This window comes from Cygnus olor, chromosome 20 (genome assembly GCF_009769625.2).
Source record: "Cygnus olor isolate bCygOlo1 chromosome 20, bCygOlo1.pri.v2, whole genome shotgun sequence".
Taxonomy (NCBI): Eukaryota; Metazoa; Chordata; class Aves; order Anseriformes; family Anatidae; genus Cygnus; species Cygnus olor.
The window spans coordinates 6,810,714-6,833,321 of NC_049188.1; the positions used below are offsets into that span (position 1 = coordinate 6,810,714).

The 22,608-nt window shown below is 43.8% G+C and overlaps 1 protein-coding gene across 1 annotated transcript; it reads right to left on the minus strand.

Moving 5' to 3' along the window:
* Positions 1–687: 687 nt before the first annotated feature.
* Positions 688–22,228, minus strand: UNC119 (unc-119 lipid binding chaperone). The gene is made up of 5 exons (XM_040532996.1): positions 22,093–22,228; positions 11,077–11,190; positions 8,865–8,967; positions 7,050–7,222; positions 688–6,290 (listed from the first exon to the last, which is right to left on the minus strand). The coding sequence occupies exons 1-5, from the start codon at positions 22,226–22,228 to the stop codon at positions 6,178–6,180; spliced, it is 639 nt and encodes a 212-aa protein (XP_040388930.1). The 3' UTR covers positions 688–6,177.
* Positions 22,229–22,608: the final 380 nt, after the last annotated feature.

Below are 22,608 nucleotides of genomic sequence, written 5' to 3' on the forward strand. Positions count from 1 at the left end.
AATGATTGTTCTGCTGGATACTGTGTTATTAAGGTGTCCTCTGTAATTCTAACAAATCAAAATCACAGCAGATACTTTCAAACAAAAACATTATACTTTTTCCTCTAGGAGTAGGTAAGTTGTTTTGCTTCACAGAAAAATACAGAGGTATTCCCGGGCATGCTGAGAAAAACAGGACTAAAACATCAAAAAAAATCAAGATTGAATTATCCCAATACAATTTGTTTCAGTTTGAGCAGATGTTGTGGTTTTACTCGGTATGGCAGAGACGAGAATTGCAGGTGCCACATTAATTTCAAAAATCAATTCTCCATAGAGCAGCTGGCAGATTTTTACAAAGCATAACCTCGTGCAAAACTGTGATCTGTGGTACTCCTAAGTTTTTTTAACGTACTTTGAGAATAATTTATTTTAATTATGCCCCAAGATACTCTCACCAATCAGAACGCTGAATCCCATTTCAAACATTTTAATTGTTTTACTTATGTAACTATGCAAACCACTGAAGAGTTTTTACACGTGCATTGTTTAGTTTGCAATCACAGAAGTTGAATCTAGTTACATAAATTTGCACAAAATTGGAGTTAAAATATAGAGGGAAGAAATAAAAAAAATATTTAAATGTTTTTAATGTACTAAAATAAATATGCAATGTTAAATAAAATAAACAAGAACCCCCGTTTCTAGGATCAATAATTTATTTAGTTTTTGTTTTGTTTTATTTATTTATTTTTTACATTTTGCAATTTGTTACAGGAGAAGAAACACTTGCTAATGAAGGTGACATGTTTTTAACCATTTTTCCGAGGTAATGGAAAAAGTCAAGCATATTCCCTAGTCTGCACATTTATGCCTAAGCTGCCAATGTTAAATAATTATAAGCAAGTGTACTTCTTATTCAGTCCTTGTGTAGTTTTAGTTCTCTCCTCCTACAGGAAGACTAAATTGTAGCATCTAATTTTCTCACCCTGAATTCTCAATCTTTATTCTCCCTACTTATCTATCTGCAAACAAGTCAAACAGACTAGTTACTGAAGCCAAAGCCACAGAAGTGGAATTGGTGCCAAGGTTCCTTTTTCTCCTGGCAACCTACTCAGTTTCTTACTGTCCCAAAAGGAAACAAAAGACTCCCAGTTTTCTGAAAACCAGATTCTCTGCATGACAGTGCATTGCATTGCCACTAAACTGGCCACAGTGGATGTTCTTATAGGAAACAGATCAGGTAACTAACAAGATACAAAGAATTATAAATGAACTTGGTAAAAATGTTTCTAACATTTTCCCAATGGTATATTAACTAGAATCCTACTTTCCTTCCACAAAAAATATATTTTTTTATAAATACACTTTAATACAGACAATTCTGATTCTATGCAAAAAAGTCAATGTCACATTCAAACAGGTTTTCTCAGTGTAGCATTAAGGTACAAGCAGACATCACAGTAGGCATTAACACAGTGATTCTAGGGAGGCAGTTAACTATGTCTTGTGAACAGACACAAACACACAATTTCACCCGCTTAGTCAGACTGTCCTGTGATTTAGAAAATAACTGAGCTGCACTTGAGGCCTGGAGTATCACACTCTTCAAATATTTTTCCATGTTTAAAAAATGATATGAACTGTCAGTGAGATTTAGTATCTGATTGGTATTGAAACATTTGTATAAACAGTGCTTTTGTATAAATAGAGCTTGTGCTAGGCTTATTTAAAAGAACTGCTAACAAAAGCTACCAGCTATTTCAAAACTCAAAAGAAAAAATGTTTACACTTATCATGGCCTTAAAGCTCGTGGGTTCAATCAGCTGAAATTAACATTTTTCCTGTCCTTGTCCCTCTCCCTCATTTTTTTCCAAAAGATATCTTTCACCACTAGATTGAATGCATGTAAACCTGTCTCATTAACATTTGTACAATGCATACAGTTCTATTTGCTCTTTCATTTTTTGGTAAACACATTGTTTTCAAAACTTGAGAGGCTTTCTACAGAAAGAGAAATAAAGGAGACTTTAAGAAAAAGAGAAATCTCTCTGAGTCAGGGAGAGTGGATTATTCAGTTATTTCATAAATGTCACCAATACAAAGGATATATTCACAGTAACAATTCTGGCTTTTGTCACTGTAATGAGAACAAAACTTCAAAAATTTAAACCATACTTATCCTTGGTGTCTTAATCTTGAAAATAAATTGTTCTATTTCTGCCCCTAAAGTTTGTGAATTGTAAGACCATTCAGCAGTGGCAGTTAACCACAAATATTTTACTGTTACTTTTCTTTACAAAACCTGAAATGTAAAGGATTTAAGACTGAGAAAGTGAAAGAATGTGTTGAGTTATAATTTCCTTGTTTAAAAAAATAAATAAATAAAAATTACTATTAGCACCTACTTCTTTTTCCAAGATTAATTCATTATGTAAAGTACACATACAATCAACATCTTATGATAGAAAACAACTAGTTATTACTAGCAGATAATCTTGGTTAGCTTTTTGATGTTTTCTTTTGCTTTCAGAAAGCCAGATCCCAATTTTCCATACTGGTTCATTGGAACAGACCTATAGTTTAGACCTATAGTGCTAATTAAATTTTTTTTTAAAATGAGAACAGAGAAAAAAATACAATAAATATTTTTTTCAAAGACAATATTTAGTGATTGTGTAGGTGAGCTTCCAAAGTAAACCCAATAATGATTAATATTAAAATAAAAAGTAGTAACTAGCCAGGAAGATTAATATATTCTTCTCTGGACCATGCTGTTAAGATTTTGTTGAGATTTGACTTTGAACTGGTTTTTAATAAGAATCAGCTGCCAATTTAAGGGGAAAAACATGGTTTCATTTTACAATTTGTCTGAGAGCAACCAGCTCGCTTTCAGATGAATGCAAATTGAAATTGTTCAGTGCCTTACAATGCATGGTCTTTAACATTAAATTTTGCACATAGATTTAATGCAAAACAAGGACAGACGCAGCATTAGAACAGCATTTGTACTGCAAAAGTTTTCAAAGAAACATTATTGTAGCGCTATTTATGTGCAAAAATGTAATGTCCCGAGTTGACACTGTATGTTACACTGCTGCATAAATAGGTAGAAAAGGAATGGAACCTCTCCCCTGGTCAGTGATTCCCCCATGTTTGTAAATATTTTGAATGTAGATGACTTTGAAAAAAATGCAAACATGTTTCCAAGTGAAACTAAGCAATAACATTGATATCTGTTGCAGTGAGAAGCAAAAACCACCTTCATTACACTTCCCACAGAAAGTTTTATTTGCCTTGGCTTAAAAATAGAAACTTTTTTGTAGGAAATTGTGGAGACTTCTAAAAAAAAATAAAAGAAAAAAAAAATAAAATTCCTCAACCTGAAAAGTTAAAGCAGATTGAAATTAATTTTACTGGAAATGCCTAACTTTTTCCTGTTTTAAAGTATTCCTAATAATAGACGACAGTAAACTCACTTCGTAAAATATCTCCTATATGATTCACACTAAACTTTCTATTAGCCTGAAATTACAACTCATGGAATCTGTATTATCAGAACAGAATTCAGGATGGAGATCAGTAGTGGATAGTTCACCCACTTTATGTTTAACCTCAAACCTACTGTAAAACACAGAATCTGAGAAAGTCCATTCAACCACATAGTGTACTGCTGGGAACAAGGTAAATTTCTTTAGGGTCTTTTTTCATAGGAGTATGTTTTAGTTGATTTCAGTAACATTTTTATCAAATTACCTTTGTTTTTGACTTCTAAAGTCTTTAAAGGAGGTAGCATAAAAAAATGAGCAGAACATGACTATTTCAGTGCAGCAAACAATGATTTGCTACAATATTCATATACAGAGAGGATACTGAGTATGATAACCCAAGACTGACAAGAGTCTACACCAAAGTACAACAACTGCTCTCACAGAAATATACTGACATGATATAGCTGTTGGAAATGTAAGACTGGTAATTCTGGCCGAGCACCATTGCTAAAAGTCTCTTAAAAGCCTTGCGCACAGAAGTGATTGTTACAAACAGCAGGTAAGAGTTTAAAGATAAAAACAAACAAACAAAAAAAACCTGTATAGGAGGTGCCACTCAGAAACACTCAATCTGTCTTCAAGTCAGTACATATGCTCATTCAAGAGTTGGAACAAAATTAATCAATATTCAAATTTGCAAAGCATCATTGAATATAAAGGCAGTTTAACAGCCTTGATGGAAAAAAAAAGGTGGGGAGGACCTAGACTTTTGAAACTATTTTCACCTTTTGTAATTTTTGTGCTATAAAACTTAGCGATCAGTAGCTCAAAGCCTAATACAAATAATAAGGAAATTCTTTGCAATCCTCAAACTGATAAGTCAGCTGTAGGGTAAATTTTATGGTTTTATACATCAGAGACAAAAAATAGCAATAAATACAAGTCTCATTGTGATAATAATTACTGCAAGATACCGTGTAAAATCAGTGAACTCTACATACTTTCAATCTTAAAAAAAAAAAAAAAAACTTGTACTGTAATCTAAACTCACTGTATTTCTTTAGAAAATTGAATCCTCCTTCGGAATTAAAGAAAGCCAAAACAGATACAAATGCTAACACATTTGATAGTGATCACAACTCCAATAATAGTACAAAATCTCCCTGTTCTTAGACAGATGGCTACATTTGAAACCATTTGTAGTTCTCCTGTTTGACTTGGACTGTGACTAGAAAGATGTTAATCACAACTGGAAATGCTATTTTATAAAAATTATTACAGTCACACATATCTGAGGCTAACATACAACGTTCCACTTAAACTCACAGAAATAGACATGGAGACATCAAGTATTTATAGAAATATCTACAATCTGCAACTGCCTTTTTTTTTTTCCTTTTTAAGTATCACTGAACTCATCTTTAGAGTAAGGGTTTCATGACAACAGGCTACTTAGGCAAAAATAAACGATGGAAGCTTTTTACTCCACACAGCCCTCTCAGGTTTTGTTTTGCATGCACTAGTTTACTCTTTTGATGTTCCTACTTCACTGCACTAATATCTTTCTAAGAAGTATATCCTGAGAAACTTGTGCAAGATTGTTATTAGACTTCTTATGGAGTCTGAAGATAGAGCTTTTGCTATATTTTTGCTGTAGCTTTAAGGCTACATTGTTAGACTTACTGTTTCGGTTGTATTAATATCCAATGCAAAACATTTTTAACAAAGGGAAAAACACCCTTATAACATTCTTCAGACACAAATGAAAAATTGGATAGTCCACACCTTCTGACTGCCCTAGACAAATAAAAGTGTTGCTCTAGCAAGCATTGCTGAAGCCCTTGTTTTAGTATGAGCAGAGGTGAAAGAAAACAGGCACGTATAACATATAGAATGAATAGGATGAATGTTAGCTATGTAAAAGTGTTAAAGCACAACTAAAATCCTTCATTTTTTTCAGATTATTCTGGATTCAGTTTGCAAAAAATGAAATTAATGGAGAATGCTTATGAGGGTTTGTATACACTCAACACTATTTTGCTTTCATCTGAAATGCAAATGGACAGTGCCTGATTAAAAACAGCTGTCATTGAAATACTGGTCTTCACTGCAAGTTTCATTATTTCCAAGATTAAAAAAAAAATCATAGAAGGAACAAAACAAAAGGATGAGACGCTTATTTAGAGAAATAATCTAAGGATGAAACTTGATTTTGTAAGGTTTTCGACTGGGTGTACAAGTTACATTGACCATGCTTTTGAAGCATTCACAAAGAGAAAGAAATAAACAAAACTCTGCATTTGCATCCATCCACTCACGTGGTTTCTCAGATTGCATTCTTTGAGAAAGCAATCACGTCCTAAAAATGCTTGAGGGCAAGAACACAAATCCACACAATTAGGGCAAAATCCCCCAGGTCCCACAAGGCCATTTTCAAAGCAGACACCTAAAGAACTTAGGGAAGTGGTATCCAAAGATCATTTAGCATTGTAGAACTGCTTAGGGTTCTGAAGAACTGGGTCTGCTTCAAAGATCAAAAGAGATTAGACTGGCAAATTTAGTCATGAAACTCCTACTGTGGCAGAGTCCTTGGTTTGTGGATTCTTGTCCAGTTGACATTGTAGGCAACTGAACTGAAGGTGTTGGTGTCCCTGACGACTTCAAAAGGAAAGCGAAGGCCAGCACAGGTTGGCTGCCCATCCTGCGCTCAAGGTCCTCCACTGTACGAATAATCCGCCTTGTTGTGCATCACCAGCTTGTTATCTACGAAGTAGAAACTGTCCGACTGTGTCTCATATGGATGAAGGATCATCTCTCGAACTGCAGGGAAAAAGAAAATTAACTGTATTACACTGAGGCAAATAGTCTGCACTGGGTTTCTTGGAGACTGCGTCTCAGTTATGTTTAATAGCATTACTCAGATAGCAGCAAACACTCAAGTAAAAAATAAATAAATAAAAACAACAACAAAAAACAAAAACTAACCAAACCCTTTGTTTAAAGTTCTAAGGAACTCAAACACAATCCAAACATGTTAAGGCACCATACAAAGTATAAGTGTTCTACCTATCCTCAAAACAGTTCAAAAGAAATTTCTTGTGGTGAGACAGCAGTATACCACTGCATTTTCCACAGACTGTAATATGAGTACTGACATACATTATCGGGGCTATAAAGAATATAAGGTCACTCAGATTTAGTATTCATGCCTGTTTGTCTTGGGAGAGAGGAGAGAAAATAAAAGTTATGTTCATTTTAAAAATAAAACTTCTCAATCAATGTAGCACATCAAATATTAAAATAGAACACAACACTTAAGTTACCTGTTTACTGGCCATCTTTTTAGTCCTAGTTTTTAGTTATTTTTTATACAAATACAATTATCCCAGAAACTGAAGCTTCCCTTCTATGAAGGGGAGAAAATAAATAAATTTAAAAATTAAGAAAATATATATATAAGAAAATCTTTGTCTGGGAGGTACTTGTAAGTATTCTGCCATAGCCACTTTTTATAGACTGTAAGAAAGTGCTTCTTCAAAACACCTGAGATTAACCTCACAGTAATTGAAAAGAGCTTACTGAGATCCTCGGAGAGCTGTGGGAATTCATAGATGTGCTCACAAGTATTTTTACTGCTGGGAATGCAGAACCCAAATTCAAAATCAAAACTCTTAAGCAACTGATCCCGGAAGTAGTGCCTCTCAATCATGCGAAAGTTATTGATGGGTTTGTCCCCTACTGTGAATTCCACCCTGAAAAAGAAGGATAAGAGTGAAATGAGCTTTCTTTCTTAAGCGAGACTTTCAACCATTCCTGAAATATAGAATAGAGCTCTTTTAAGAAAAGCCAAAACTAAAAAGCAGTGGTACTAATCAAAGGATCTTTTCCTCCTTTTCTTAAAAAGTTCACAATGACAAAACACAGCATTAAAAATCAAGGCTTATACTCTATCTTAATTCTTTTTACTAAGAAATAAATAAAAAGAAAGGAAACAAGAAAATTTTACAATCCTAAAATCATCTTCAGTGAAGAAGAGGTCCCTCTGAATATGCTGGGTACTTCACTAGATCACTCACTAGAAGTTCCTTATTGCATTGCATTCAAGTTACATTGCTATTAAGTTACTTTAATTCTTCTGATAGGCAGTAAAAAAAAACAACAGATATACTGATAAACTGTCTTTCATCCTTTTCTGCTTTTTAAATAGTAAAAGGGAAGAAGTTTCAATCAGCTCCAAATTCAAGTTTATCTTACTAGGAAGCATGACCTCTGAGAGAAAGGTAGTATTAATTATATATGATACACTAATTATGACTAAACCAGGAATACATTGTTAGCAGTTTAGCACAAATCAAAAGTTGTGTATTTACCATTTTAACAGAATAGCGGTCAAAAAGGTGCTAAATGGTACGTAATTTTATTTTTTCTTCCGAGACAAAATCTAAACGGTGTACTTCTTTAAAATTAGGAGGAAGTGGTTATGTGCAACTTTGCTATAAACACTCTGTCAGCAAATTGTAATTCTTTTTTTATCATAACCAAATGCTGAATTTTAATTTAGCTCTTGGAAATACTTTTTTTTAAGCAAAGCTATGGTACATCAACTCTTGTGAAATACACATTTGCTGCTGATGGGATCTATCAAACTGCAATCCAATGTGATTTTAAATACCTGAAAAAGTAGGTTCGTACTGGAAACTGTAACTGATACTCAATTATAGTATTATGGACTTAATGCCATAATAGCAATGGGCATAAAGCTCTTAACTAGATCTAATTTAAACTTAAGTGAATGTAAAGAAAAACAAAGATAACAAAAGAACCTGCCGTATAATGACCCATATCCTCCTAAAATCTCCAGTAAAGACAAAGAACCCCCCCACTACTACTTTGGGGGGCCAGAAAAGGAAATACAACCAAAACTTGCATCTCCCCATGCACACTATACAACTACAGATAAATTACTCCTAACTTTTACTAAAGAAAAGATACAGCCTTTCACCTGTATTACAGGAGCAATAACTTTGGCCTGATGCTTTACAGAAAGATCCTTTAGGTGTCACATTTTGGTGTGGTTTATTGGTGGATGCATGCGTACTACTAGACATGTCAAAAATTATTCTGGTGCAAATGAGTTGGAACATCTAGATAGTCTGTCCATCATATTGCCTCTTTTAGCATTAATCTCCTTGACCCCATGCCTATTCCTGAGGTATATAAACAAGCTGAAGGAATGGAGAAAGCAAAGCACACATTAAATATGTTTGGAGATCATAATAACAAAAGATCCCTATTAACTCAGCTTCCTGACAGGATCAACAAGCAACGGCCACTTTTTATAAGATTCCAGTTGTTCTCTGTACTAGAAAAAGTAGGACAGGAGTAATTACTTACGTGGCTCCCACTTGCCGAAGTCTAAGAAAAGCTGGGGTAAACTGATAGCGTACAAACCGGCCTGCGTTTGGGTCAATGTCCTTCTTGTCATTGTGTTCACGTTCTGGAAAAGCGCAAAGCAAAGCTCCATCACTGTCGTCTGAGAAACAGAAATCCAGTGAAAATACCACATTAACTTTCCTCTCCTCCACAGAGAACCTCTCCGTGTCTTTTTGGAGTCTGCGTGATACGATGAAGCACAGTGAAAAACCCAGGGGACATTCTGCATCAGAGAGGCCTTTCCCAGGCTCTTCTGCTCACTGACAGGGTTTGCAAATTTATGCCTATATTCACGCAGAGCACAACATTCTTTCTAATAGAGAGGGAGAACATTCTTTCTAATATTACCGCTGTGAAAAATAGGTGGTATATTCCTCGTTAGGTGATTTATTCCTCAATAAGCACTGATCTCAGCTTCAGTGGCAGTTTTGCTCTCCTTATGTACCCCAGACCGCACCATTTCCTTTGATTTGGCAGTGCCAGAAATCAATTCTTCTGGACAAAACATACCTAAAGCTCCTTTCTGGCAGAACACTGAATCAACAAAGAGCTCTTTTTACAGGGTCTGCACAAGCAGTAAATGGTTGTTTATTTTAACTAAGAAGACGTGCATTATGAGCAAAAAGGTTCGCAGATCAAAGCTTCAGGGTTCCTCACCAAACTAAAGGACTATGTCCTATGCATTAGAGGTTCTAATTCTTATTTTCCTTGTTGTTAATAATAGCCACTTAAGTGATCTCATTACACTCAATTCTTTAACGGATTTGTTATCCAAGTTCATAAAATGACAGTCACAATGAGATTCACACAAGCATTTCAGAGTCAGTATGGTATGGGGGGGCAACTTTGTAAAGAATAAACTTTAAATTGTTATCAAGACAATTTCCTTAAAGGTATTTCCTTTAAAAAAATAATTAATTAATTTAAAAAAAAAAAAAAAAGAGAGAGCGAGAACCAGACGACAAGCAACAAACAAACCAAACTCTTATCTTAAGTTCCTCTTAGGTTTCACTCACTGACATTGAAAGGGAGGTGAAACTCTGGTTTTTGAAAGAGTATATAAATTGGGAGCTTTAAAACTTAACTGCTCACTGTCTCTTCTAGCGAAATAATTATAGGACACTAAATGAAGCTAGCATGTAATAGATCCAAAGCAAAAGTAGACAGTTTTAGCCATATCATGTGGTTACGCAGGGAGATTCCTTGCCATAGGTCACTGTAGATGGTAAATTGGTTCAAGAAATTGCTACATAGATTCAAAAAAATAAAAATAAAAATATTGAAGGCTATTAAATATGATGACTTCATCTGCTCCAAAGGAACTCCTGCGATTATACATTAATATAGGCCAGGAAACTATTCTGAGAATGCTGGACAATGTGCTTACCATCCTCCTATCCTCTCTAAGCCGTCCACTGCTGGTTACTCAGAGGGAGTGTTTGCAAGATGCCCCTTTGGTTCAATACACATCTTCTGAAGGGACTTACTGCTCCTACCTCTGACTCAGGATTGCAGTGTGACTCTGAACAAGCCATTTCACCTTAGCATACCTGGTTTGATATCGCTAAGCTACAGAAAACTTCCTCTCACATGCAGGGAAATGAGGAAGATATAAAACAGAGTGTGGTCACGAAAAGAACAGTTGCATTGGTGTTTTGCTTTATCACTGGTAACAGTAACACTGTGATGCTTACAAGTAACACCTAACAAATTAACAGAGGCGAGAGTAGGAGGCAAATTTTCAGTTTGTCTAATTTTCAGTTTGCACATCTGATATAAAGTTTGTCCCTTTTGGAAATACCATTTTCACGACTCCTGACCAAAACCCATTAGGCTAACAGCTAAGCTATGTACAGGAGGACTCTAGCTGATGAACAGCCAGCAAACTAACACGTGCTGACCTCCTCCTTCTTTGCTTCTATTTACAATATCCATCTGTCCTTTCTCACCACAGATGGCAATCACAAGAATACAGTAGCAATGACTTCTGTTCACTATTAGTACAAAGGAATACCTGAATAGGATTTCTGCTGCAAGCTGGGACTCAATCCCTCTTGTAGGTTAAAGTGTCTCCTATTTTTGGGACACACATTGAGTAAAGGGCATGGCAAAAGGAAGCAGGCATGAGCATGTGTTTGTGTTCATGAAAACAGTATTTTGTGTGTGCACTCACCTGATGCTGCTGGTTTGGTGATTTCAAACAACACTGTGCCAGATTCCATGTCCCGGATTTTGAACCTGGTGAAGTCTATCTTGTAAACATTTTCCTCTGGAGTGCACAAATAATCTGCAGAGGAAAGCAAATTAAAGTGAAAGCTTGATGTCTACAAAGACAGTCCCAGTACTGAGTGCTCACACTGCCCTGCTTGGACAGAATGCGAAAAAGGCCTCTCTGCCCCAGTGCTGAAAGGTCATCGCTTTTTTCCAACTTTGTGCCAGCATCCCCTGGTTCCATTTCTCCTCAGGGTATTGAGAATAGTCAGCACCTCCACCAAATCCTTGCCTTCTCAGTGTAAGAGGCTTTGCCTCTTTTAAAAGCTGCCCTCTGGCAAAATGCAAGCGCTAAGCAGCTTTGTGGGCACTAAGCCGACTGCACTTAGCTGGAACAGGAATTGTCCTCCTCCCTTGTGCCATCTCTGCTATCTCCAGCCCTCTGCAGACAAAGCACAGCCTCTTCTCTCCACCCATGCTTGTCCCATGCAAGGACTTTTTCCTCAGCACTAGAAATGGCGTTGAAGCCTTTCCCAGTACTAGGAACTGGTCTGGGACCAGCCCCTTTCACTGCTTCCACCAGTGTCGGTGTCTTTGGTAGAAAGTCATCGTTCCAAGCGTCAGCCCTGCTGTGCCTTGAAGCAGCCTTCTGGCCTGGATATCAGTCTCCCCTCTGTGGAAAGAGTGCTGGTGCCTCCTGATTACTTTTCACATTGCTGATAAGCACAGATTGAAAGCAGCTCCAATCATTTGTCCTGGCAAATCTAAACAAATGTGTGTATAAAAGCCAAGAGGGCTGTTGAATGACAATGCATCTGCATGTTCTAGAAGACTTGCTTTAGAAGTTTTAAGGTAGAGGTAATACTTTAACATTCTAATTCTAAGATACTAATTCCAGTTGTTAGTCTGAGTTAATGACTTACTTCAGTTTGCTTTTCCTATTTCTAAATATATTCATCCACCTGGGGCTTATTCATTGAATATACAAACCCAAGTCACACTGTAGAGATCACACCTGTCTATTACAACTCCTACGTCAGCACAAGTGCCACGAATCAGGTACCTGCATTATGGCTTGGGGTTATGGTTCACATCCTATAGATGCGGAGCAAATAAAAGCTTGCTCTGCTGCAGCGAAAGAACATCCCAAATGCCACACACTGCAGCTACGAGACAACAAGCTCTCATGCTGGAATCTGTAATTAAAGAAATCAGGCCCCTCTGCAGTGAAAGACAAAGACAGCCACAGTCAGCATTACGAAAGATTGCTCCTAGCCACGGCTCAACGTGAATTGCACATCTAGCACCTTTACCTTCCTGGAAGCCTTTTATTCTTTGCAAATCTTCTTAACTTGGAGGACTGTCTAAGCACTCATTGGGACGATGAACACAAGTATTAAACCTACTCTCTGGACGATTTTACTACTCTCCACCATCACCACCAGATGGTGAATGCTCAAAGGAAACAGGCTTTAAGACAGAACTGTGTTTGAAGCATCTCTGGCATTTGGCAGGGAGGATTCCCTTTTCCTGTCAACATGGCACAAATTAAATCTAACACCGGTACCTGCGCTAGCAGGAAGAATAAGATGAACGCTCAATCTTTCCACTGCCACAAGAAAACAAACGCCTACTGTTAGATGAAATAGCCTACGAAGTGCGTAACGTTGTCTTTTCTGTCCTTCTCTTAACTCTACCCAGGGCGAGGGGCCAGAAATGTATATCAACCCCTTGCCCCAAGCCCTAAAGTTGAGCAGTCCTCATGCAGATGTCATGCGGTTACACGGTAATTTTAGGATCTAAGACAACAGCGAGCCCAAATTCTTAGCCCATCCTACACCTTCCCACCTCCAAGCAGCTGCCCAAGCGGGCCCAGCTTCCTGCAGCCCCGACTTCGCCTCCCACGGCCCATGGCCACGCTCGGCCAGCTGCTCTCCATCAAGGCAAGGGGCTGTAGGACGGGCCCGCGGTCGCCTGGGAGCCCGGGACACCTTCCCTAGAGCACGAAGGCAAGCCTGAAGCTGCGTTTGTCTGCAAGTTAATAATTAAGTGTTTTCCTTCTGCAGGATTCCTTCCCATCCAGCACCATGGCAACAGCTTTATCCCCCTCCTTGGCAGCAGTGTTGCTACAGCAACTGGCCCCGACTCATCCGCAGGAGAGGAGAGCAAAGCCGAGCCCCCGGAAGAGGAATAAACCCCAAGCAGAATCCCCATCGCGCTCCTGCTCCTGACGTTGGCACCCCTGCACTATTTTTTTCCCCAACTCTTTTTGCACGGAAAGTATTTGAAACCCTTTATTTATTTTAATCATCATGCCAGTATCTAACCGGGTGACGTTTGGGAGGATTAGCTACCATAGAGGGAAAGCACTGCAATCAAGTGCTTTTTTTTTTTTAAAAAAAAAAAAAAAGTGTATATTCCTCTTAGTCTGTATTTAAAAAAAAAAAAATCTGTAGCCATGTTCTTCCCAAACATAGTAGAAGCCCGTGGCACACTGGTAGGTCTTACCGCGAGGGTTGTGCTTGGAATTGGCAGAAACTTCTGCTTAGCTGAGCACTGTCAAATTTGCTAATCTCATCTCACACACACTTATTTTTAAATTACTGCAGGGCCCAGTTGCCCACACTTCCATGACGCACTTAAATGCATCATCTGCTTTCATTATCCTAAGTCCCAGTAAGCACAGTTTGGGGAATGGAGGCAGCATCCACGTCTGCTTCAGTGAGACATAAGGCTGCTCAAACCTCCATTAAATGAAGTGGATCATTACAAGAAAGGTAGTTTTGGTCGCTCAGGACAGAATATTTTCTTATTTCTTCTGCTTCCCCCAAAGCAGGCTGTGTTGTTTCCCCATCAGGAGCCAAATAATCACGGTGTCTCCCTGCACAAGCCCTCAGTACTCAGCTAATTCACCACTGATGGAACGCACCCTCTGAACAGGGAATGAAGGAATGGACATATCAGCATCATCTTAGAAAACCCAGCAGATTGTCTTTTGTTCTGAGGCATACCCATAGTAAATAGTGCAAAAACAAATCACAAAAGAGGAGCATTTCCTACTCCTTCCTAAAGCACAGAGAATTGGTATATCCCAGATCTCCAAATCCAAAATCCTCCTGGAAGAAGCTCACCAACTTGTGCTCAAAGCACAGAGCAAGCTCTTGCAAATTGGCCAAGCCTAGTACACTAGCATTTACTTCTCACTCATCACTATTCCTGCTCATGTCTCTTTGGCTTTTTTTTCCCCATAATCTCTGTATCATGCCCCAAAATCTGCAAGTCCCTACTCTTACATTTTCTATCTTAAGACCTACCATGGTTTTGAAGAGGCTGGAAGCACAACTAGCAACACTGCGGCAGTCTCAGGAAGCAGCAGAGGTGGTGGGCTTCCTGAGCCAGACACAATGGATTTCTGTATGAATTCTCCGATTCCATTTGTATAAAAAAAGTGCTTTAAAAAAACAACCGAACAAACAAAAATTTGTAGCATGGCATTCATCAAGAGATCTCTAGCTTTGTTATGAGACTCCATGGATGCTCGTTCCCTGTTTACAGTTCTGAGGTGGTACCTCCACTGTCCTAACCCAGCGAAGAGCCAGTTCTGACCTGGGAAACCTTCCTCCCCTCCCAAAAACAACTAAGATTGCAAAAGAAAACCAACAACACAGCCTAGACAATAGCAGCAGGTACTGCCTGTTCTTTTGCGAGCAGTGGTACAGTGTGAACCCTCATTCTTATTTCCAGACATACATTTTAACAAGCCGATGTTACAAAAGAACACAAAGGTGAGAAATCATACAATGCCTATCCCCAGAAGAGGAAAGCTAATGAAGGCACTTTCTCCTCCTGCCCTCTCCCTGTTACTTCAGTTATCCCGTGGAAGAGATTAGGTGTTTAATCCTCATCAGAGAAAGCTAAAAGTCAGTGCTAAAACTTCAGGTGTCCTTTGCAACCACCTCACCCAGGCACATTTTCTGAAGAGGAGAAGATCATGGGAGTGAGAGGGTTAGCACTGCTCATCATGCTCCTTTCAAGATCTCTTCTCCTTCTCTGCAACCAGGGGAAAGCACGTGTCCTCTCCAACAGACATCAGAGATATTTCTGTGCTGCTCATCAGAGCATCCAAGCTCAGATTGGGCAGCTCCTATTTTAAGCTTTAATCGCCCAGAGAGGTGAGCGGAGTGTAGCAGGGGTAGGGAAGAACTCAAACTATGGTAGTGAAGAATGCAAATCAGGAAGATGTCGTACAAGAAATAGATGCAATGGCAGTGAGTTGTAATAGGAACACCTCTCCCCAGCACAGGCAATAACAAGAATTTAGGGGATGAGAAGGCTCCTGTTGCCACGCAGGCCTGTTTCTTAACATGCATTAGGCAACAAGGTCAGAAGCTATTTTGAAGACTGCTCCCAAGATGTAAGCCAGGTATAAAGCAAAGACAACTGCAGATGAGTTGCTAGGAGCTGGAGATTAGGAGATTATCAGATTGGAGAGCCTCAGGAGGAAGCGAGCAAAAATAGCACAAAACCAGTCAAGACGCAGAGCGTTGACGCAGGACTGAGTACGAGACCTCAAGGGGAAGGCAGGGCAAGTTTCAGCCAGTACTGATATGTCTGCTCAGACAACCACAGTTCAATTAACGAAAACACTAAACCATCTCCCCTGCCCTTTGCCTCAGCATTTCAAGTCCTGTAAAGAGGACGGCAGACAAGCAAGCCAAGATCCTGAAGCAGCATGTGGCACCGGAGCATGGCAGAGCTCCCCACAACTGCCTGGCCACGGAGCTCATCACCCTGCTGCACATTTAGCACTGAGATCGGACCCTTTGCTCCCCAGGGGAGCTGCCTTCCAGCACCCTGCTGCTCTGGGGAAGCTGCTGAGAGGACAGGCCACGAGGGGAGAGCGATCTCCCCACTCCGTTTCTGAAGTCACGGCTTTTGGACGAGCAAAGGCCGGGGGTAATCAGGGAGGGAGGCACCTGCAGCCCTCCTGCCTAGCTCAGTAATTAGCCTGCTGTGAATGCCCGGAGAAAGAAGCTCTTGTACTAGGAGGATTCCCACAGGAGCTTTTCTGCAGTGACACATTTGTGCATTAAGCATGGAGTGAATCCAAGCAGGGTCTGAGCCGGGGCGTTTGTGATGGTCCTCGTTACCCGTAAGGTGCACCCACACGGCAGCGTGCCTTCCCAAACTACACACCGAGTCCTGCAGCACAGCTCGACAGGCCTCCCAGGCTCTGCTTTTTTATGGCAGCCTGCTTTTTTCCCCCTTTATTTGTTGCTGGAGCTTTCCAGACCTCACCTTCTCACAATTAATTTGACCACAGCCCTCCAGGCCTTGTTAAGGAAGGTAGGAGCTGCCCTTTTCCTCATCCCTAAGGCCTCCAGACACTGCTTCTTGCCCCCTCGTTTATGCTGACCATACACAAAGTCCGAAATAATGCAGAGAACATTAACAAGCGGAGACCATTAACAAAATCAGCTCGCGTTGGTCTTACACAGGGCTAAGCCAAAGCAATCAGGCCCTGCACAGAGCCCCAGGCTGACTCCCCCAGCCCACACCACAGCTTTCCCTTTATCTATTTATTTAGTTATCTTTGCCATTTCCACCAGGGATGGCCCCAACCAGCAACACTGGCAGAAGGAGAAACCCACTCGGCTGCCAGCTCGGCACCCTGCGCTACACACATGCCATGTGTGCCCCCCTTGGAAATGTAGCAGGCCATATTGTAGCGCGAGACTGCTAACAGAACCCTTCATCTACACAACACTTTAGGATGTGAGTTGTCACAAAGCCTTGAAAAGGTTCTCGACGTATGTTGTGTTGCCTGGGAAAGAAGCCACGGTGACAGCAGCTTGACATAGCCCTGGGATGCCACTCTGCTACAAGAAATCAGCATATCAAAACACTTTTACACATCACAGCCCCGGACAAGTCAGAACGGTGATTCATTAACCTCCTCACAAACACCCCCAGCTAATCACAGCTCCTCGTACAATAAATTTCCTCAATTAATTGGGGAAGGAAAGGAAAGCCATAGTCCAGGAGCGGCTTTGAAGATTGATTTGCACACATCAGCTTCCTGTTAACGCTACAGCAAATCGGGTAGGAAAGTCACCCACCAAGGGCCTGCCCTGCCCATTCAGGCAGCCCTCTGCCAAGTTGGCCTTTAGCTAAAGCTGCTGAGAAAAGTCTCAGAGAAATCCTAAATGACAGCTCAAGGAAGAGATTAGTTTCAGAAATGATTAAGTGTGTGTTCCTTATACTTAGGTTTTGTTTTGTAATTGTTTCCAAGTATGTAATCAATTATTTAACCCTTTGGTTTTCTAAAATAAAATAAGCCTTAGAGTAAAGCTTAAAATATAAAGCTTATAAGATCAGCTTTATATTATTAGAGGCAAACTGTACAGGTGCCTGAGACTATTATACACAGGGCAACCTCTTGCCTTTTGTTACTTATCTGACAGCTGGTGCTATCACATGCTGGCAAAAGGGGCTGATATTGCAAAGGCAGTAATATCATCTTCCTGCTGACCACCAACGGCTCCAACCCCAAAGACAGAGAAAGAAATTAAAGCTCTGCTGGAATTAGCTTTGCCCTGCAGCTAATGTGGGAGTAGCACGGCGTGACCCAGCAAAGCTGCAAGATTCAGCGTGGTCAAAGACACCAGGGACAAGGGACACCAAGGACAAGGGACACCAGGCCCCAGCTTCTCAGCTGGCCCCACAAAGCAGAACGTGGCATTCACAGACACCAACATCCCAATAACTGCAAGCGGGCTCCTCTGATCCTCTGGCTGCTACGGTAATTAATCGCAATTTGAAGTGAGCTCTGCCCTGCTCCTTTTGCTAATCCCAAGTTAATCACGTCACAAGGTTTTCCTCTTTGCGAGCACAGTTGTGTGAGCAAGTAACAAATCCTGCTAATTGCAAAGGAAATGGTTTGTTTGCCTGACACCTAATCTAGCTGGAGTGGCACCAGATCCAGTCCAACCAAAAGACCCAGATAGTCTGGGGCAGCACCCCAGATCCGTCAGGCTTTCTAGTGCCCAGAAGTGATCTGGAGCTGGAGAGTTTAACATTGAAAGGACACAGCATATGCAGGACAGTTTGCACAACTCCCCCTTTAAGCTTATTAGGAACACATTAAGAGCAGAGCCCAGCTGGCTTTTCTGGCTAGTTACAGAAGGGGTTTCTCTGGTTTAGCAGCGAGTGCACTCTGCCACAGAGCCACATCCTGCTTCTCCAGCTTCCCAGCCCAAGACATTTAACATTTAGTCACTCGTCAGCTGCACCTATCAGAAAGGGAAAGCCCAGCTATGCTTCCTGATGCAGAAGCAAGGACTTTCCCCCCACCCAAATACCAGAGCATGGCTAGCAGCCTGCCTGCACGCTGCCTGGCGAGCGTGCGGCAACCACAAGCAGCAAATTGGGTTCAGAGACCCCACTCTTCTGGGATGGAGGGGCAAGCAGATCTCCCCAGCATACCAGAAAGGAGCATATCGAGGAGCTCCACAGCAGGCAGAGCAAGCACAGGACAGCAAACCCTGGCTCCAAAAGAGCTCCTGCAGGATCAGCGTGCCCCAAATGCACAGGGCTGGAAGGGGCCTCCTGGAGCAAGCACAGTGCCCTGCTACCACCACCAGCCACCCTGTGTGGTCCCTCACCTAACTGGATCACACACCCCATATGGAACTTTGAGGGATATCCAGGGTACCAGGACATCACTGTTGCAATTCTCATCCCACCACCGACTTCTGCTTCAACTTCAAATTGGCCAGGGCACCGTGACTTTGGGCATCAGAACCAGGGCTGCTGAAATGCAGGGGACCGTGGCCACGAGTCTGGATTACTTGGTGGCGCAAGCACTGAGGTTTTCAAAGGAAAGGAATTAATTAAGAAGAGGTCTGAAGAAAAATTAAAAAAAAAAAAAAAAAGAACAAGAAAGAGAAATTGTAACCATGTACCTCTCCATTCACCATTCTCTGATGGTCCCCTTAATGCATCTCAAAGCCTTTCACTGCTATTAATACCCTTTAAAAGACGTACGTGACCAAGGTCAGGATACCAGATACTCCTTACAAGCTTCACTTATTCTCCACATATTAAAACTCAGAGAGGAGAGACTAGTAGCTGGTCTTTCTCCTGGTCTGAGGAGCATTCCCCATATCCCCCAGTTCATATCCTCCTTTCAAATTCAAGCCAGGCACAAGGCACACCCTAAATATTGTCCTAACCCCAGGCACCAAGGCTGTATACACTGAGCTGCAAGCAGAAAGAATGAGGAAGGAGTTGAATCTGGGTTTATGACAGTGCTTAAGCCAAAAGTTGAAGAGGAAGAGAGGGAGGTGAGAATGAGGAGCTAGAAGGAGGCTCTCAGGAAGTAAAATCATTTCGGCATCCCCTGCTACACGATCCTTCTCCTCCTCCAGTGCTGGACACTCAGCGAGGACAGACACACACCCCAGACAGGTCCAGCACGCGTCTTTGGTCCTGTCCTGTATGGTTTCTGTGAGGTGCTAACCCATGGCAAATGGGGAGAAAAGTTTGCCTGTCAGAGGCAGGCAGGGATAAAAATATACAGGGACCTGGCAGGGGGATTTCAAGAGGCCTTTAACTGTACACTAAAGTGTGAACTTGGCCACAGCCCTGCACACATGTACTTTGGGATCACAGAAGTGCACCAAAAACATCGTTTCTGCCCCAACTTCACAAGGGACAGGCTGGGGTAGCCATGAACTTCTCTCCCACAGCCTGGTCCTTCCTCCTCCCTGCAACACCCTCTGCTTGGAGCACAAGCCTGGAATGGTTTCACGTTGCCAAAAATTCCAGTCTTTTTACGAGCTTGCTGTGACCCGTAGAAATGAGTAAAGGCCACAGAATGCCCCAAATAAGCATTACGTGTTAAGGAGTATAAAAATACTTGTTGTGCCTTTGCTCTCTGCGTTAAAGCCACCAGGTGGGAAACACCTTGAGAAAGGGTGCTGCAAAGTATCAACAGGCAATGAGATCCACTCTACATGGATGTATTGTACACCTGCATCCCTAAACGTGCACTGAGGACTTCAGGTATGGAGAGCATCTGAGAGCTGCCACGTGCCCAGCAGGACAGGCAAGCACTCCCCTGGGAAGGCATTAGCCAGGGCTCATTGTGGTGCCTGGTCCTTGTTTTTCAGGACCCCTCTGCACCCCCTGCGTTACCCTCACACCAGCAAGCCTCCTAACAGGAGGGCAGCGAGGCATTTCCACGCGTTTCCTCTGTCCTTCCTGTGCTCCTGAGGCTGGAAGAGGCAGGAAACCAGCCCCGCGCCAGCCACGCTGGCCACAGTGACGCCACGTGGGGTCTGCACGCCCTGGGAGCCAGGGCGAGGTTTGGACGTGTGTCCGCAGCCCCTCCAGACAACACCACCGAACGCAGGGGCACGCAGGCTACAGTAAAGCAGGCACATGAAGCACTTAACGCAGCCGTCGCTGGCTTCACCATCCAACTGCTGCTCCTCCGAGAACGCTGGCAGCACGCTTCAGTGCCTGCTGCACGGCTCCTTCTGCTACAGGCAGCAGGATTTCTGGGCCCGAATCACGCCACTGCAGCCCACCAGAGCATCTCAGCTGGACCCAAGGACCCCCCCAGATCAGCAGCCCCTCTTCCCAGGAGCCTCCCTGACCCCTTCCCCAGGGGCAGCGCTGAGCCCCCGCAGGGCTTTCCTCCCTTCCTGCCGCTCACCCCACCGTGCTGCTCACCACACAGGCCTGCGGGGCTGCCTGCACGCACGACCACATCCTTTCTCTCCAGGGCTTGTCACGCAGAGCAGCACTAGCCTGCGACACGAATCCTGCTCCGATGCCACATCACAGAGGGCTCCAAGGCAAAAGGGAGCACGGCCGGCCACCCAGGTCACCCCCAGCTCCCTACCAGCCCCCTCCTCTTCCCCTTTTGCTCAGCACACTGCCCGCAGGGAGACAACCCAGAGAGGTGACCCAGGAGATGCAATAGGGCCTGGGGGGCAGTAGGACAGTCTGGCAGAGCTACAGCCGGGCTGGCCTGAAGCACAAGCCTTCTCCCGACCTGTGGTGCTGCAATCCCAGCAGATCCAACGTGAGCGACCACCTGGTCCCAGCCGAGCTGTGCAGCCAAGCACAACAAACCCTCCAACTGCAGGCTGCCCCCAGGATGCTCTGAGGACCAGCGGCGCTACACCAGAGAAGGGGAAACCACTGGGGAAGGCTGCAGGATGGGTCTGCGGCAAAGGAGCCCCCATCCTCGCTGGATCTGTGGCCCACACACCACTGCAGGGGGCACGGGCTGGGGGGTTCAGCTTGGCCCAGCCCCGCATGAAGGGGTACAGCAGCAGGAAGGGGATGACAGGGAGCATCTCAGCCCTGACCTCCCACCCCCAACAGTGGGGGGCTGCTCCCTAACCTGAACATCCCTGAGGGGCAGGAGGGCTGCAGGGGGGTTGCTCCCCAACATGAGTATCCCTGTGGGGCAGGGGGGAGATGCAGGGGGCTGCATCCCCAACCTGAGCATCCCTGCGGGGTAGGAAGCTGCAGGGGGGCTGCTCCCCGACCCGAGCATCCCTGGGGGGCAGAGGAGCTGCTCCCCAACATGAGCATCCCTACAGGGCAGGGGGGCTGCTCCCTGACCTGAGCATCCCTGCAGGACGGGGGAGATGCAGAGGGGCTGCTCCCCGACCTGAGCATCCCTGGAGGGCAGGGGGCTTCAAGGGGGGCTGCTCCCCAATATGAGCATCCCTACGGGGCAGGGGACTACAGGGCGGCTGCTCCCTGACCTGAGCATCCCTGGTGGGCAACGGGGGGGGGGGGGGGGAGGGGGGGTGCCGCATCCCCCACCCCCTGCAGCACCGCACCCCAACTCCCCATCCCCTTCTCCCCCCTTTATTAGGGCCACCGCCTCCCCGCGCACCCCGGTTCCCCCCCCCCCCCCCCATCCCCCCAAAATCCCCCCGGTGCCCCCCCGTACCGCTGGTGACCCGCTGCAGCCCCAGCACGTCGTCGGGCCCGATGAGCGCCTTGCGGCCCAGCTCCTCCTCGGTGCGCGCCGCCGCCGCCGCCGCCGCCGCCCCGGCCCCGGTCCCGCCGCTCTTCTTCACCTTCATGGCCCCGCTCCGCCGCCGCTGTGAGCGGCCCCGGCCCCGCTGCGCTGCCGCCGCCGGCCCCGCCGCACCGGGAGGGGCAGCGCCGCCCCACCCGCCCCCCGGCCCGCCCCCGGCCCGGCTCCGCCCGGAGCCCCCCCCCCCCCCCCGGGGAAAGGGAACCCCCCCCCCGCCCCCGGGATAGCCCCCATAGCATCGGGAGGGAAGCGCCCACGGGAGGCCAGAGGGGGTTTTGGGGACCCCCTTGAGAACCCCCCCGGGGAGGAGTTGGGCCCCGCGGGGGTGTAAGTGGCCCGGGGGGGGCTGGGGCTCAGCGCCCTCCAAGACAAGAGGGACCCCAGCAAGTAAGGGCTGCCCCCCTCCCAGCTGAACCCCGTAACGGT

Excerpts from the sequence above, each read along its gene's own strand:
- UNC119 (XM_040532996.1), bottom strand. The coding sequence starts at position 22,228 with ATGAAGGTGAAGAAGAGCGGCGGGACCGGGGCCGGGGCGGCGGCGGCG. Across the intron at positions 8,968-11,076 it reads CACCAAACCAGCAGCATCAG|AACGTGAACACAATGACAAG; the intron begins GTGAGTGCACAC and ends GCGCTTTTCCAG. Across the intron at positions 6,291-7,049 it reads ACAGCTCTCCGAGGATCTCA|TTCGAGAGATGATCCTTCAT; the intron begins GTAAGCTCTTTT and ends TTTTCCCTGCAG.